Source organism: Piliocolobus tephrosceles, chromosome 16 (genome assembly GCF_002776525.5).
Source record: "Piliocolobus tephrosceles isolate RC106 chromosome 16, ASM277652v3, whole genome shotgun sequence".
In the NCBI taxonomy this organism is placed as follows: domain Eukaryota; kingdom Metazoa; phylum Chordata; class Mammalia; order Primates; family Cercopithecidae; genus Piliocolobus; species Piliocolobus tephrosceles.
Window position 1 is genome coordinate 72,864,057 of NC_045449.1, and position 17,009 is coordinate 72,881,065.

The 17,009-nt window shown below is 61.1% G+C and overlaps 1 protein-coding gene across 3 annotated transcripts in view; it reads right to left on the bottom strand.

Moving 5' to 3' along the window:
• Window positions 1-499: 499 nt before the first annotated feature.
• The window catches only part of RBFOX3 (RNA binding fox-1 homolog 3), a 522,015-nt gene continuing 505,505 nt past the window's right edge, over window positions 500-17,009 (bottom strand). For 2 of the 3 annotated variants that reach the window (XM_031934306.1, XM_023211645.1), the window contains 9 exons: window positions 15,287-15,340; window positions 14,401-14,493; window positions 12,825-12,885; window positions 8,907-8,960; window positions 8,527-8,659; window positions 7,899-7,938; window positions 6,820-6,881; window positions 5,831-5,909; window positions 500-2,019 (listed from right to left, as the gene is read on the bottom strand). In XM_031934306.1, coding sequence (XP_031790166.1) covers window positions 2,017-2,019; window positions 5,831-5,909; window positions 6,820-6,881; window positions 7,899-7,938; window positions 8,527-8,659; window positions 8,907-8,960; window positions 12,825-12,885; window positions 14,401-14,493; window positions 15,287-15,340 — 579 coding nt within the window. In that variant the 3' untranslated portion in view covers window positions 500-2,016. Of the gene's footprint in view, window positions 2,020-5,830; window positions 5,910-6,819; window positions 6,882-7,898; window positions 8,080-8,526; window positions 8,660-8,906; window positions 8,961-12,824; window positions 12,886-14,400; window positions 14,494-15,286; window positions 15,341-17,009 lie in introns of all 3 variants that reach the window. The other variant, XM_031934305.1, reaches the window with a different exon arrangement.

Here is a 17,009-nt window from a genome sequence, read left to right on the forward strand (position 1 = left end):
CAGCTCGGGCTACACTAGGGGTGCAGAACTGGCTGGAGCACCAGCCACCTTTGCCTCTGTGCCATGTCCCCCCAACCCTCCTAGCTCCGTGCTCTTTCTTGCCTTGGGTCGACCAAGCACAGCTGTGTGGTCACCAGGTTTAAGCCTTCTGCCTTCTGAGGTGCATTCTGCTCTGAGGTCACGCTGTGTCCAGCGCACGCTGTAACCAGGAAAGAAGGGACCAGGGCTGGCCTCGACCTGAGTCCAAGAGGCAGGCCAGGCAGCACAGATCCGCCATGAGCTGCCACCCACCCAGCCCGTCCTGGGGCAGGATGCAGAGGACCAGCCTGGACTCTAGGATTGGGACTGGAGTCTTTTGCCTAGAAGGGCCTTCTGACGCCACTGCCACCTGGCTCCAGGCCAAGGCAGGGCTGCATCCCATCCTGGCCCCGATCCTGCAGCCTGGGCTGCTATGCCCTCCACCCACCATGCCCGGGAGCTGCCACAGCATACAGAGTTGTCCTGGTTTGAAGAAAGAAATCTTTATTAATCATCTTAATAATACTGTTAGTTGGAATGGTCACACCTTGGAAGCATACAGAATGGTAAGAAAGGAAGCCCGGGGCTCGGCTGCAGTCCTGGGGATCTGAGTCAGGGGGTTGAGCTGCTGCAAGAAAAGGGTCCGGAACAGCAGAGGGGACGGGGACTCTGTACAGAGGACAAAGCCAGAGGCAGGGCATGGGGCTATGTACAACGGGAATAGAAAAGGAGAATTCCATTTCGATAGCTTCAGTAGCTGATGCTGAATAGAAAGTGAGGTGTATTTTTAAATTTTTGACGTTTCATGAGACAGTGGAGTCACGTCAGGAGCCTGTATTTTTTGCTGCTTCCCTACTTCAGTGCTCCCTGCCTTGCCAGGAGCTCCTCCCTGCCACCTGCTCTGTTCCTCCCACCAGGTGAGCTTGGCTGCTCCCGCCACCTGGACACCTGCCTTGGGAGCAGGGAAGGGGCCGGCCCAGGCTTCCCCATCCCTTGCCCTTCCCATGGGCCTCTGCTCTGGCTGTGCCCGTCCAGGCCCACAGCCACTGAGACTCCCAACCTTGAGGCGCGGCCGGGCACTGGCCCGTTCCCGGCCGCCCACGGTGGACTGGGCTCGCAGGGGAGCGGCAGGGAGGGCTGGGTCCCAGTAGGCAGCATGAAGTCAGCCTTGGTGTGCACAGGCCCCGGGCCACCTCCAGAAAGGGAGAGACGGCCAGGAAGAGCAAGTCCTTGGCCTCAGGGCCCACTTGGCCACACTCGGAGGTGTGAGGAGTGGCTCCTGGCTGGCTGGACTTCCTTCGTCCTCCCGTGGAGCGCCCCTGAGTCCTGGAGCCACATCAGCCCTTCCTGTTGGGAGTTGGTCCTGGGGCTACTGTTGGACGGCTTCCTCGCCAGGCTGGGGGCACGGGCGGGACTGCCGGGCATGAGGGAGGTGGGACGCAGGGGACGCGACACGAGGGTGACGGGGCCCAGTGGAGCCCCTGGGATGAAAGCTGCCCGCACCCCCCAGCCCCGCCGAACCCCCGGCACAGCTGGCCACAAAGATCGAGTCTTGCTAGCAGCACCTCCCTGCTCAGGCCCCGGGACTGCTCTGCCGCCGCTGGGCTCCACACTGCCTTGGGAGTTGGGGGCTGGGAAAGGAAGACTGGATGGAAAACAGAGCCCCTCACGGGCCCCGCAGGGGAGGCCCCTTCCCCTCCAACTCCCCCACTGCCTGAGACGGAGGGGCGTGTTCCCACTGCGCTGCCGGCCAGGACGCGGTGGGGCCGTCCAGTCCCGGGGCCGCTCCTCGGCGCCCCTGCCGGCGTGCTCCCTGCTCCCTCGGTGCGGGCGTGTGGCCAGGACGCGGGACTTGGACTTGGTTGGATGCCTCTTGGTTTGGTTGGTTTTTTTTTGTTGCTTGGATCTTAACATCTTTTTTTGTTTTTTTTGTTTTGTGATTTTTTTTGTTTTTTTGTTTTTGCCCTTCATGGTCCGAGAAGGAAACGGTGGAAGGTTTCACTACAACAGAAACAGAAAGGCAGGACTTGCAGCTTCAGGGGGAGGTGCAGCAGGTGTGAGGGCGACAGGACCGCGTGGCATGGGGCCCCTGGCCTAGAGTCCTGGCGCCGCCACACCTGCCCCACAGCTTCCAGCACCCTCATCTTCCAGGGGTGAGTGTGGGTGGACGCCAGGCTGAGGCCCAGGCAGCCCGGGATGGGAAGAGACACCTGGGGCCATGAGGAGGAGACAGAGCTGAGCAGGGCAGAGTGAGTGGAGAGGCTGGGCCAACACAGGCCTCGAGGTGGCCTGGATGAGACAGCAGAGGGTGATGGTCTGGCCATGGGAGGTGGGGGAGCTGGGCCTCCCACGGCGAGGGCCTGGTGGTGGGGAACCCATACCCTCCAGCTGGCTTTCTAGCCCCAGGAGCCCAGCCGTGGCACACTCAGAACCTGAGGCTACTTTTCCCTGTCATGGAGGTGCAGATGTGTATGCCCCAGGCCAGCCCCAGGAAAGGACTGTGCCTGTCTTGGCTGGCTTTTCCCAGGCAGGCCAGCAGCTGCCCAGGGCTCTGCTCAACTGAGGTCCCAGCCAGCGTCTCCCCAGAAGCGCCACGCGCCGGGCTGGCCAGTCCCAGGGCTGAGGAAGGAGCGGCCCGCAGGCCGCAATGCCCTGCCCGCAGTCTCCCTAATGCAGGGAGGGGGCTGACTGGCCTGTGCTCAGGGGAGGGCCTGAGGAAGGGTGCATTCTGCCCCTCATCGGCTCTCCTGCTGAGGACCCCTCCTTCCGGAATATACCCCAATAAAGACATTTCCGAGCTTGGGGACAGGGAAAGTAGGCTGTGCCTCTAGGACAACCCCCCTGCAAGGCTGGCCTGGCCTTGGCCCTGCGGTGCTAAGGGGCGCCTTGAGGGGGCGCCAGGACACGCCTTTCCACATTTCCATTTTTTGCTGCAGCCATGTTAAGGAGTCGCGGAGACTGGCGTGACCACGGCAGTTTGCACACTACGCGACATGCTTGTGACTAGTCGGCAAGAAATATCATCAATAAAATTTAATTAAAAATATTAGCTTCAGCTGAATGGGGCAAGGAGAGGTGTGGCTACTCCTGTGGTTGGCTGGGTGAAAGCCCGCGGGAGCACCCTCAGGCCGGGGAGACCCACACTGGGTGCCCGGAGCCCCTCCCTCCCTACATCAGGGTGCTGGATACAAGGGCCGTGGCACGGGGCTGGCGGGGTGGCTTTGGGGGAGGCCCTGCCGGGCGTTTCTGTCGTTCTGTGCAGCCCAGGAGGCCAGGAAACGTGGCTCTTGCCCTCATAGGGCACTACCGCTACTCCTGGGTCGGGGGCTGCCTGGTCTCCTGGCCCAGCCTGGACCCCACGGTGTGCGTACCGTACCTGCAATGGCTCGGGTAGTACAACATCAACAAAGTCAAAATAGGAAATCACAGTTTCAGACATACAGGAAAAACCAGGGTCAAAGACACACACACCAGCACAGGTGGAGTAGGGAGACCAAGTGGCTGCAGAGAAAAATCTATGGATTTTAGAGGCGCAGAGGGCCGGCCGTGCGTGGCGCTGGCCGGGAGGGCGCCCTGTCTTCTGGTGGCTGTGCCTGGTTTTGGGCTGTTGGGTTTGGTGTGTAATAGACAGTCAGTGTGAATGCTGTTAGGGGCTGGGTCTCTTGCTAGTAGGGGGTGAAGCGGCTGTACCCTCCTCGGCAGAGGCTAGCCTGCAACATCAAAGATGAAAAACAGCCAATCAGTACCGTCTTTTGGAAGAGGGGAAAAAGCAAAAAGAAAAAAAAAATAAGGAAAAACAAAAAGAAATAGCTAAGTCTCGTTTCCTTTCCCTCTATATTCCTTGGGGAGAAAGAAGTTGGGCTGTCATGGCAACAGGAAGGGTGAGGACCTGCCTCTGACTTGGTGGTCTCGGGCCAGTGTAGGGGGCGCTCTGGGGTCATGGCCAACAGCGATTCTGGGTCACTTCTCTGGGCTCAGGCCTGGCTTCTCACTGTCCTTATGCAGAGGGTGTCCCAGCTCAGGCCCCACCTCCTCGCACCCCAGCAGGGTGACACAGGGCATCTTCAGGGCACTGAGGGACCTCTTGGTGGGTTCCTGGGCCTTGGCTGAAGAGCCTGGGGCCACTGAAGCCAGCTACACTGGGAGAGGCAAGTCTGCTAGGCACAGTACCAGAGACTTGCTCCCTGGAGGGCGGGGGATCTCTGGGTCCTCCTGGGCCCACCTGGAGCCCAGCCTTGTCCTGCTGGGGAGAGTGGGGAGAGCGGGTCCTGGATGCTTCAGCTCTCCCATGTCCCGGGCTGCCCCCAGTCAGGGAGGGCTCTGAAGGGGCCTCCCACCCTCCCACCACCCAGTTTTGTCAGAAAAGGGAAGAACACGGCAAGTGCAAGAAAAAAAATTGGGGAAAAACAAATTTTTTTTTTTTTTTTTTTTTTGAGACGGAGTCTCGCCCTGTCGCCCGGGCTGGAGTGCAGTGGCCGGATCTCAGCTCACTGTAAGCTCCGCCTCCTGGGTTCACGCCATTCTCCCGCCTCAGCCTCCCGAGTAGCTGGGACTACAGGCGCCCGCCACCTCGCCCGGCTAGTTTTTTGCATTTTTTAAGTAGAGACGGGGTTTCACCGTGTTAGCCAGGATGGTCTCGATCTCCTGACCTCGTGATCCGCCCGTCTCGGCCTCCCAAAGTGCTGGGATTACAGGCTTGAGCCACCGCGCCCGGCCAGAAAAATCTTAAAAAGTGAAAACATAGAAGGAACCCTCCGTGCATGAATGAAAGCTTTTAGCTTGCAGCTGCACGGAGGGCCCAAGAGCCAGGGTATGGCACCTCCATCCGGGTGGGGCCGTGCCAGGCCTGCCTCTGTGGCTTTCTGCAGCCACCACAGGCTGCTGGGGGTGTCTCAGGCTCATTAAAAATTGAAAAGGCAAGTCAAAAATTGGAGGGAGTCATCAAAACCAAGGAAGATGGGAAAAATCCATGTTGCCTCTGAACCTCCTCCCTCCTCACTCCCCCAAGATGTTTTCATCTTTGATGCTGGATGCCAAGCTAGCTAAAACCCGCGTTCACACCCTGGGGCTGGGGCCAGTGGGCACAGGAGGCAGGTGTCTGCTGGAAGCAGCTCTGGGTGCAGAGTGAGCTGGGCTGCATGTGTCGACAGCTGGACACACACACACACACACACACACACACACACACACACACACACACACAGACACGCCACGCACCTCCCCGCCCCGCCCCTTCCACCCCACAGCCTGAGGGAGGAGACTGGGGCAGAGCAGGCACTGTTTCCCCAGGACCCCAGGAGCCCCCAGGAAGCCAGGAGCCAGGGCCTGGTGAGAAGCAACCGGTAGCCCACTCTCCCCTCCCGGATGTGAGGGGGCTGCAGCAGTGCGGGTGGGCCGTGGGGATGTGGCGTGAGCAGAAACAGTCCTGGGGCCTTGGGAGCCTCTGCTGGGAAGGAGAGGTGGCCCTGGTTTGGTTTCTTAGGTTTTCCTGGTGGAAATGGGAATGGAGGGGCCTCAACAGGACTTTATCATAGTGATGGAGCTCAGGGAAACGGATCAGGCACACTGGGGTGCTCCCCAGAGGACCAAATGGTATGGTGGGCTGACCAGCCGTTCAGCCTGCTTCCCCACAACTGGGAGAGGGCGTGAGGGGCTGGCCCTCCCCTCATCCTAACTCACATCCAGGACGTGGTCCTTCCAAAGTCTCCGGGACCAAGGCACTGGTCAGAGGGCTCGGCCTCTTCCCCCAAGGGCCTCGCCACCCATCCCCAGCTGTTAGGACTGGCACCCAGGCAGGGCCCAGGCTCCTTACCATGGTTCCAATGCTGTAGGTCGCCGCGGGCCCGATGGTGTGATGGTACGGGTCGGCAGCTGCGTAGACTCTGCCGTAACTGGGGAAGAGCGTGGGAGGAGGGTGGGGGAGGGGGCAGGTGAGGGGTGGCAAGAGCCTCTCACCTCCTCCCAGAGGCTACATGGGCACCCTCCTCTCCTGTAAGGCCTACCCTTCCTTCTTGTTAAGAAGGAAGCTTCTGAAACACAAGAGGCTGCCCTCTCAATATGCCCACAGTGTGCTGACCCTGACAGGGGGAGTATGCTCCGCTCAGTGCTACGTGGAGGGGGATGGCATCCTCATGGAGCTTGTCTGCAGGGAAGACAAACCTACCCCAAAAAGAACGGGGTAAATGCTGGGGAGGGTTTCAAGAAAAGAGAGGGAGGATCAATGGGGAGGGACCAGGGACACTGCCCCCAAGAACATAGCACTGTGTCCCTCATGACTTTCAGCAGTTTGTGCAGGAACTCTCAGCTCCTTAGAGGGCAGGGCTGGGCCATGGTGCCCTGTACACCACACTGCAGGGAGATGGAGCTGGGGCTGCCGGGAGGGAGGGAGGGGGTGCAAGCGGTCCCCAGGCCAGAGCGGTGGAGCTCAACTGCCACCAGGCCAGATGTCCAAGGGGAAAGAAAGGCACTGGGCTAGGCTGCCCCAGGAGGAAGCACTCAAGCGTCTGCCTCCAAGACAGACAGCCACTGTGGGCACGGGGCGGGGGGTGGGGGCTGGGAACCAGAGATGCTGTCTCCACCTCGGGTTTCCACAGCCTCCCCATGCGGCAAGCAGGAAGTGATGGAAGTCAGGGGCTCATGGCTCAGGAGCCACACTCAGACCTGCTCCCCGGTCCCGACCCTGCTCCCACCAGGCCTGGAAGGGTGGGTTATGCCTCCTGCCTGTCTGGGCCCAGCCCCCGAGGGATCCGTGTCCACCTTCTCCCCACCCTGCTCCAGAACAGCACCGGCCCTTGGCCTCACCTGTCGCTGTAGGCTGCTGCCGCTGCAGCGGGCTGAGCGTATCTGTAGGCTGCGTAGCCTCCCTGTAGCGTAAGTGGGAGGAAAGACAGCAGAAGGGCTTAGTGGAGCTCCCCAGGGAAAGGCTGAGTGGGGAGAGACAGACCCCGTGTGGGTGGGGCCCTGGGAGGGACGGCAAACCTTTCCAGCCTCCCAGCCTTGGCTGAGTAAGGATTAGGTGGTGCCTGGCCTGGGAACCTAGTTCTGGTCTAATGCAGGACCGAGGACTGCAGATGGCCAAGTGGCACAGTTCGGGGCGAGGCAGGTCTGCCTGTCCACTCCCTTCATTCACTCATTCATTCACACACCTATCTGTGCACTCCACACACACTAGTGGGTACCCATGACTCATCTGACTGGGCGCTAGGCCTTGGCAAAGAAGAGGTGCCCACAGACCTGCCACCAGGCCAGTGAGGCCTGACTTGGATGCCGAGGGGCTAGGAGAATGCACAGTGACTCTGGATAGTGTCCTGGACACCAGGAAGGGTCAAAGGTTAAAGGCACAAGAGGACGTGAGCTCAGATGATGTCCTGGCCTCGCATGAGCAGGTGACTGAATTGTGGGCAACTGCCCAGGACCGAAGGGTGGCTGGGTACATGGGGTGGGGTTGTGAGTGAGTCTGAGACAGAGGAAGCAGCAAGTGTGGCCCCATGAAGGGGGAGAGAGACCACAGGACCCCATCAAGGCGGGTAGGCCCCAAAGCACAGGCACCCAGGGGCCCTGCCTCCTGGCCCCTCTTGAAGCACGTCCTGTGGGTGCCTTAGGGGCTCTCACCGCAGCTTGGTTATAGGGACGTGGCAGGGTCCTACTGCCCCCATTATATGAAGCCTTGCCCATGGGAAGACGCCTTCAGCTCACAGGGCTGCTCCCTTGATGGGCACCAACAACCAGACTGTGCTGTGCTGGGATTCCTAGGGATGCCACACTCTGGGCAGACATGGTGCCCTTGCCCTCCTGGCTTCGGGGGGGATGGGACGCCGACTTCTCACTGAGACCCACAGAACACCTGATCCCACCCTCCCTCCCGGCGGGGCTGCACTTACATAAATCTCAGCACCATAAAATCCATCCTGATACACGACCCTGGAAGCAAACGGACAAGAAAGTGGTGGGAACGCTGGAGAGGTGGGGTAGGCCGGCTCCGGTGTCTGCTGAGGAGGGAGGGGGCACGGTGCCAGCCCCGCCCATGGGACTGGCATTTTAACAAGCGTTTGCTCCAGTGCCCTGTTTTGGTATAACAATAGAGTAACACCCTTGCTGATCAGCTCCTTTCTCCCACAAACCCCGGGGCCCATGGCCCACCCGACCCCAGGCAGCTGTACCCGCCCACCCCTTTAGTGATGGAGGGCACCGGACCCCAGGGAATGGGAGCAGAGAGGGCTCAGAGAAGCCCGTCGCTGACCTCAAGGGTGGACAACGCCCCCATTAAAGCATCCAGACAAGGTTCTGGGGCTCTGTCCCCCTAAACGCCAGTGACCTCGGCGATGCCCGCCGTGGTGGGGATGGGAATGGCGATAATGGAGGCAGCTGCTGGGCTGAGTTCTGGGGCTCCCACGACCCCCCAGGTCTGGAAAGGCTGCCTAGTCCCTCGCACTGCGCAGGGCCTCCCCATTTCCCTCCTCCCCGCCCTCCCACCCCTTCCTCCACGCCTCCCCCGGCCCAGGTACTCACGCTCCATAAGTCGGGATGGGGGGTGGGGGTGGCGCAGCCCGAAACGTATTATACACGGCCCGGCCCCGGCCCCGAAGATGTGCGCCCCGGTAGGCAACGGCGGTGCCGGTGGTGGGGTAGGGGAACCCCGTCACTGCAGGAAAGGGGGCCCGAGACACATGAGAGAGGCACAGCGGGTCCCACCTGTCCCCCCAACTCCGCTCCAAACCTCCAAACAGCCCCCCCACCCCTCCCCAAGACCCGACCCCGGAGCCCTACTCAGTCAACACGGTGGGAGGGCGGGGACGGCCCACCTGGCCCCGCCCCTCATGCCCCGCCCCCGGAGCTCCACGGGCCAAGTGGCTGGTCTCAGCCCATCTCCGCCCCGCCCCAGCCTTTACCTGCATAGAACTCAGGCCCATAGACTGCGCCGACCACTGGATTTAGCTTCCAGCCTAAAACAAAAGCACAGAGACCTAGTCACTGCCTTCCCCGACCCTTTCCCCACCAAAACCTATGCCTGGGAACCCCAGCGACACCGGTGGAGCTCTTGGGAACACTCCCAGGGCGCCTCCCCGCGCCGGGCCCCCTTCCCACACTGCCCCAACAGGTGCTGGGTTCAAAACACCAGGGTCTGCTCCTTCCTCTTCTGCCTGGGGCTCTGCTAGGATTCTTTCCCAATTGTGGTCCTCCTCAGCCTGCCCCTGAGCAACCCTCACCCCTGGGCGTCATCCCCCGAAGCCTGGGGTACCCACCGCCCAGAAGAGAACTGGAGAGGGAAAGTGGAACTTATCTACCCGCCTGAGCACAGCTGGGATGAGGGTTTCTCGAGTCAGACTCAGCACCGCCCACCATCCGAGCTGAAGGTGGCCAGAGGCTGCAGGAAAAGCACTTGGCATCTGCCCAAAACCTCTCCCCACTGCCTGCCAAAGGCCCCGCTCCGACTCCCTCTTCCCAGTGCTGAGTCCTGCTCTCACTTTCCTCCCGTCCTCACCATCCCCCAGGGCAGCCGTCTGGGAGGGTGGCCTGGGAGCAGGTCGGGGAGGAAAGGGCATCTGGACTGGGGATGATAATAAGGATGGGCTGGTTTTCCGCAACACTGTGTGTGAGCCACACAGGCTGTTTGAAACTCGCTGGGTCCTCACGCCCTCCCCATTTTGCAGATGAAGGAACAGAGGCCTGGAGAGGCACAGCAACCTTCCATCACCAGCTGGGGAGTGGCAGAGCCAGGGGTCCCGGCCCACAGCCCTCAGCCAGACCCATGTTCCTGGCCATTCCATGGGTGCCAGGCTGTAATCGGCCTCCCAGCCTCTCCCGTCTGGCAGGTGGGCCAGTCTTCCTCTCCCCCGGGGGCCCAGGAGCAGGGCAAAGACCTGCTCCACCTGGAGGCCCCTGCAGGGGAAACCAGCTGTCTTGGAGTGGACTCCGGCTCCAGGCATTCTGACAGGGTGGGCAGGAGGGTTTCTTGATGAGGCCCAGCCCCTGCCCCCTCCTCAGTGTACCCAGGTCTTCTCTCTACAGCATGCCCTGTGGGCCCGGCTCCTTGTGCCTTTGCGACGTGCGGGGAGGGACAGCAGGGACGAGAGCCCACTGGCCAGCTGGGGAGATACATCTGGAGAGAGTGGCAATGGGCCCGGGCCACGTGTGAGCCCGACCCAGATTCTAACCACCCCACTGCAGGGCAGGCAGACCGGAGGCAGTGAGGACGGAGGGTCGGGGTCTGTTCCTCCCTCTGGCCAACTCTTCACCCCACCCTGCATCCCTGGCCCACCATCACACAACCTTGTGTCTGGACATCATTGCTGGGACTTTGGAATCTTCCAAAAAGATACATCCCAGGTTAGGAGGGAAGACACTTTTCTTGGGGTGGGGGTGGGGGACTGTCTTGCTCTGTTGCTCAGGCTGGGGTGCAGCGGACAGTCACAGCTCACCACAGCCTTGACATCCTGGGCGCAAGTGATCCTCGTACTTCAGCCTCTCGAGTAGCTTGGGCCAAAGGTGCCTGCCACCCCACCCCCCCACCCCCCCAGCTAATTTAAAAACTATCTGTAGGGACAGGGTCTCCCTATGTTGCTCAGGCTGGTCATGAAGTCCTGGGCTCAAGAGATCCTGCCACCTTAACTTCCCAACGTGCTGGGATTACAGGCGTGGGCCACTGCATCAGGCTGAAATAATTTTTTTTTTTTTCTGGGAAAACCTCCAGTCTCAAGGGTTGACTGTTTTTACTAGAAGGCCCATGATGGAAGAGTCCTGCAGACCCTGACCCCAAGCCCAGACTCCCCCAGGCTCCATCCAGTGGCTCTTCTGGTCCATACTGGGCGAGAGAGACTTGGAGGCTGTCTGTGTGCTTCAGATGGCCCTGGGCACCTTCACCTGTTATTTCTGGCTTCCTGGATGCCTCCACCAATTATTCTGGCTTCCTGGGTGCCCTCACCTATCAATTCTGCCTCTCTGGGAGCCTGCACCTGTCTCTGCTGGCTCCATTTCACTGTCTGGAACCCCAGATGGCAGAGGCAGCCTGAAACTGCCTGGGTGGCCTGTTTCTACTATAAGTAGTTAACACCTGGGCAAACCTGGTGGGTTTGTTTTCTACAATGGAAACCTCTACCCCCAACTGATGACTTCCAGAGTGTTGGGTAGTGTTGAAGCAAGTCCCTCGGCATTCGCCGCCAGAGCCCACGTGTTGGCTTTGGTGCCAACCTGCAGAGAACCCAGGGCCGTCCCACTGCAGCCCTCTGTGCCCAGGCTGGTGAAGACATTGAGATGAAATGGCTCTTGCTGCAAAGGTGGGCAAAGGTTCCCACCTCCCTCCATTCCCTGATGTTTCACTGGCGCGGGTTCTGTGCCCCTCAGGAGCCGCATAGTCCAAGCCATTCAGGGATGGGTCCATTCTGATTTCCATGCTCCCCGAATTCTCTTCTCTGCCCAGACAGCGGTGAGTGTGGCTCTTGGGTGCAGAGTGGGCAGCTGGTTCCAGAGATTTTCACGCCCCGCTGGCTGATCACCTGTACCCTGTAAAAATGTCTACCGCTTTTACTTCCTGTGTCAAGTGCCAGATCACAGAAGACTCACATCCAGAAAGCACTCGGGATGCTTGCAAAGCGGGAGCACTCCCAAATTTTTAAAAAGAATTGGAGATGTGTAAGTCCTCATAAAAGCAGGGTGTGAGGCCACGAGAATCAAGTCAAACTTGGGCCAGGCCAGAGTCGCGGCCCCACCCCAGCATCGGACACCAGGAGAAGAGCTGGGGAGAGAGGTGGCGGATCGGGCAGTCCTATCCAGGCTTCCGTGCTGGTCGTCACCTGACTCCACGTATGGCCGAATCACATGGCGGGGGGGGGGGGGGGGGGAGGCATGAGAGGCTGGGGGTGACACCGTCTGAGAGTCCATGGCAACAGGGAGATCCATCCTGTCCAGGAGCAGCGCTGAGGCTTTTAAGGGCTCCGAGGGGGAAGCTGCTCCCTGGTAGGAATGAGCCGAGGCCCCCAACACACACCTGCTCCGCTCAAAGCAGGCCCCTCGCCTGATGGAGCTAAGACTCGCAGTGGCCACCAGTGGTCCCCTCCGCTTCTCCAGAGCCAGCACTTAGCATTGGCAGATCCATCTCCAAGGAAGACCGGCCACCTCTGTTTGCGGCGTGGTGCACACGCACAAGATTCCTCAGTCTCCCCATGTTGTGGACAGCAGGGCTCAGCCTGGGGCCTCAGCGCCACCCATGCTTGAAAAGCCCCAGGAAGGCAGTTCCTGTAATCACATTCTACAAAATCTGAGCACCTCCCCCCGGGCCCTTGCTCATGGCGCTTAGAGGTGTCACTTGTCATCCAACAGCTCTGGGGGATGGTGCCACTATTTCTGTTTTGCAGATGAAGAGATTGGAACTCAGCTCTAGAAGCTCACCCAAGGCCCCCCGTGCCCCTGCTGCCCTCCTTGAGCCTGCTTACACCGTGAATTGGTGCAGCAGGTCTCAGCACAGAAGCCTGCAAACTCAAGGCCCTGGGGGAAAGTCAGTCCTAATCCAGGAAGGCACTGCTGTCCCACCGTATCAGAAGCCGGCACGCATGGCCTCTGGGGGCCAGGCACGCTCGGGAAAGCGAGACTCCGGCGATGGCTGATTGTACGGGGCCATGAGTGGGGTGGGTGGCCTCCAGCTCTCCTCCTGCCTCTTCTGCCCCCACTCGCTTCTGACTGGGAGCAGAGCAGCAGCCCCAGGGCTGGGACACTGGGGATGGGGGCTGCCTAGGATCCAGAAGCCTCAGCTCCCTAGGGCCTCTGCCCGACCAGTGACACCGGCAGCCTGGTGGGGGTGCCTCACCCCTTACCGTTGGTGTAGGGATTCCCCGTCTTCTTGTTGGTCATGACTCGGGCCGTGGCATTATTGACCTGTCCGGAGCGGGAAGGAAAGAGAGGAAGAGGGACGATTAGCCTCCTGGAAGACCCACCGGCCACTCCTCCCCGCCCTGCCCCACTAACACCAGCAGCTCCCACCCCGGACTCCTCTCTCCACCATGCTGCCTGCCCTCCGGGAGCCTTGGCCCCTACTGCTCCCAGCGCGGGCTAAAGCCCTGCCTGGCCCAGGACCCCAGACCCAGGCCTGCCGGCCTGTGTTCTTCACATGGCTGTTCCCATAAACCCAGCCCCAGACTCCCAGGCACCCCAGGACGGCTGGAGAAGCTCCCTGGTAGACTCTCCACAAAGTGTTCTCCAACCAGAACCAGCTAAGAGGCTGGACTCCAGGACGCCCCCTCCTCCCTGAGGCTGCCAAGGCCTATCTAGGCATGGGCACCAAGATGGCCGCATACCCTTCCTGGATGATGCCCCCCTCCCCCGAGGCCAGAGTCCTCAATGTTGCAGAGCACAGAGCTCTCTGATGGGGCCCGTGTGCCCCTGGCGGATGAGGCTGACAGGGAGGGGCTCTGGGCACGAAGTCACCTATTTTCCACACATATGCCCGGTGAGGCTGTCCAGGGGCAGCCTGGGATGGAGGGGATGAGGCGTGTGTGGAAGGGAGTCGAGAACAGCAGGGGTGACGGGCCCCAGGAAGGGGTCTGGGCTGTTCTGCCTCCCCTGTGTCCTCAGTGTGAGCCCTGAGGGCATGGGGCTGCAGCATGGCCAAGCCAGTGCCTTCAGAAGTCTGGAAACCACCTCTCGGGCCCTTCACCTCCTGCCTGAGGGCTCTGCCTTGGTGGCTCGCCCCAGCCCTCCTCCAGCCACCCTTTGGCTGCCCTGCCTGTTGGGGGACCCAGCTCCAGACACCCAGGCCGCAACAAGGGAACACAGCCCACTGGCACCCTGGGCCTCTGGGGAGCAGGGAAGGAGGGGACAGAGCGGGGTGGGTGTCAGGGAGGGACCCAGAGCGCACTCTCCCTGCTCCTCCTTGGGGCCTGGTCTCTTCCTCTGCCCTGGCCATTGCCACTGCTGACTCTGCTTCTACCCAAACAAGGGGAGGAGTGCGGCCAAGGTGGGGACAAACTGCAGCGCCCAGACTGGGCCATGTGGGGACAGGCTGGGGACAGTCGCTGCTCCATGGTGAGCAGGGTCTGGGGATTAATGGCTCCTTGCCCAGGTGTACTGGCCATGGTCCTTGAAGCTGCCCAGCCCCAAATACAGGATTTCTGGGGCTCTTTCACTGTCTGGTGGCGGACAGGGCCTCTCCTAGGAAAAGGCGGGAAGAGGCAGGGGAGAGGGGACCTCAGGTGAGCCTGAAGGAGTGACAGGTGACAGGGCTTGGCCTGCAGCCAGTTACTCTGGCCTTAGTGCAACCCTTCCTCCCACCCCAGGGGACCCTGGCCAGGCTCTCTGAAGGGTGCGCAGTGGCGGGGCTGGTTGGCTGGGTGAGCTGGGGGCAGGTGGGCGATCTCTCAGGGCATCCCTGCCGCAGCACACTTATCTGAGCACCTCAATTTTCCGTCCCTCTACGATCGTCCCATTCAGCTTCTCCCGGGCTCGGTCAGCATCTGAGCTAGTTTCAAAAGTTACAAACCCAAAACCCTGTGAGCAGAGGAGAGGGAAGGACAGGCACAGAGAGGAGGATACAGGGTGAGAAAGAGGAGGAAGAGAAGGGGGGGGGGGGGGGGGGGGGGGGGAGAGAGAGAGAAGGGGTTGAGTCAGGTGAGTTGAGGCAGAGACGCAGGCAGCCCAGAGGTCTGTCCTAGGGCCACCGGCAGGATGCCAGGAGGGGTATGGGCCCCAGGGGGGCAGCTGCTGGCCCAGCCTGAGCCCAGCCTGAGCTGATCACCTGGCATCTCCAAAGGGACAGGCCAAAGCCACATAAGAGACGTCACACCTGACCACAGGCCAGGCCTGCCCCCTGAATCCCACCTTGGGGTGGGGGGCCCAGGCTGGGCTACAGGACCTGCAGGGGCAGCCCCCCCATCTCCACCCTCGGAGCCCAGGGGAGAGGGTCGTGCCTTCCTGGAAGGGGAGCAGGGTTTGTCCCCGCTGGACACCCTCCCCAGCCTGCCCTCTCTGTAGCCCCTCCCTCAAGCCTCAAGGCCAGTGGTGCCCTGGGGTGAGCGTTCAGTGGGGTGGGGCCCGGGCCCTGGGGTGCAGGCAAGAGGTCCTGGTGGCTCAGAAAGAAAAAGCGGCAGCGGCAGCAACAGCACAGACAGCTGGGGGGGGGGGGCGGGGCGGGTGGGGGTGGAAGAGCGGGGAATACAAGCACCCGTGTCGATCAGGGGTCCTCGGGCGCGAAGCTCTCCAGGAAGGAAACGCACATTTCACACGTTAGCCTGGCGGGACCTACAGCCGGCGCTGTAAGGCGGCAGCTCCGTGCGGCACCCACCTTGGAGCCCCGCTCGTTAAAAATGATCTCCACGTCTAAAATTTTTCCGAATTGCTGCAGAGACAGAGACAAAGGGAGTGGGGCAGACAGGAAAGTGCGGGTTAAGACCGCTGGCCTGGCCGCCCGCTCCACTCCTGAGACGCTCATCCCTGGGCTCTGCCTGGGCTCCCAGACCGGGAAAGGAGCCCTGGGACCCCCCTCCCGCCTCTGGCCATGGAGCGGCTGGGACTTGGCCACTTGGAGAGGGCGATGGTGGGGATAGGGTGCCCAAGGCACCACCAAGAGGGTCCTTGGCCACTTGGAGAGGGGGTAGGGACAGCTCTCCCAGCCTCTCCTGGAGGCCCGTGTCTCCCTTCTGCCTCGGGGAGCTTTTCCTGCCAGGACGCGAAGTCCAGCTGCCAGTTGGGGATGGGGATGGGCACATCACCAGTGTCCCCTCCTCACCCTGCTAGGACTTGGCCACTTGGAAAGGGTTACAGTGGGGACAGGGTACCCAAGGCATGACTACCACCCCTAATTCACACTAAAGGGTAAAGGTCTGCTCTGAGACCCTTCTCCAAAGGATGGGGGAGGGGAAGACAGAGGGGCATGAGTGCCCATTAGGGACAAAGTGCCACAGAGAAGAGAAAGTGCTGGGGTCAGGAAATGGAGATTGAGGCCACTGGAGATCAGGACCCCTGGTTGGGAAATGGGACCCTCAGGCCTCCCTGAGATGTGGAGAAGGTTGAGCAGGGGGAAAATGGGGTGGAGGGTGTGCGGTAAAGAGGGAAGCGGAGGGAGGGTCTTCTGCCCAGGCCCCCGGGACCCTGCACAGCCTGTTGTGGGGCTGTGCTGGAGTGGGGTGCTGAGCAATGGTGACCTGAACCCAGGCCCGGCCTGTGCAGGACACTCAGGCCAGCTGGGTCATGACGCTCTTCCCCCATGCCTTCTTCCCCACCATTGTTGGCCACGGTCCCCATGGGGCGGCCCGGTCTCTCACTGGTACTGTGAACGGCCCCAAACAACAGTTCTGAGGTCCCTAGGGCCTGTCCTGAAGCCTGCAGTGCAGGCAACTGATGCGGGTTTCCCAGTCACCTCCACACAGTCCTGGAGGCGGGGGGGGTACAGCAAGCCCCAGTGGGGCCAGACAGCAATGACATCCCAGCTCTGCCAGGTGCTGAAAAGAGGGGGACAGTACCCCCCGTTCTGCAGAGACCCAGGAAGCTGATGGGGGACAGTGTCCCCATCCTGCAGGGACCTAGGGAGTCGATGGCAGATGGTGCCCCCGTCCTGCAGGGACTGAGTGTATGTAAACAGGTCCCCTGCAGGGGGCATCCAGCCAGAACTCCAAAAATGCCATCCTTTGAGGGCAGCCAGCCAGAGCTCCAACATGTCAGCTGCTATTAAGGGGCAGTCCCAGGCCCAGAGAACTCTGGCCGCTTGCTCAGGACCCACGGTCAAGAAGGGACAGAGTCCTCGCCATCTGATGATTCTAAGTCATGCCAGTCCCCCAGTGAGTCTAAACTCTAAATCCAACCAGGCTGGGATCCTGAGACAGGAAGTGGACTTCTGGGGGGTCACGTCGGGGGTAGGTGGAGGGGAACCTCTCCACCTTGGGCTGCCACAGGTGCCTCCAGTCTGCATGGCAAATCCCAGCTGGGTCAGGGTGGCATGAGGAGAGAGGCTGGGATTCAGGAGCCAGAGGCTGTCTACCTGCGCAGCAGAGGTGGGGTGGGCACTGCGG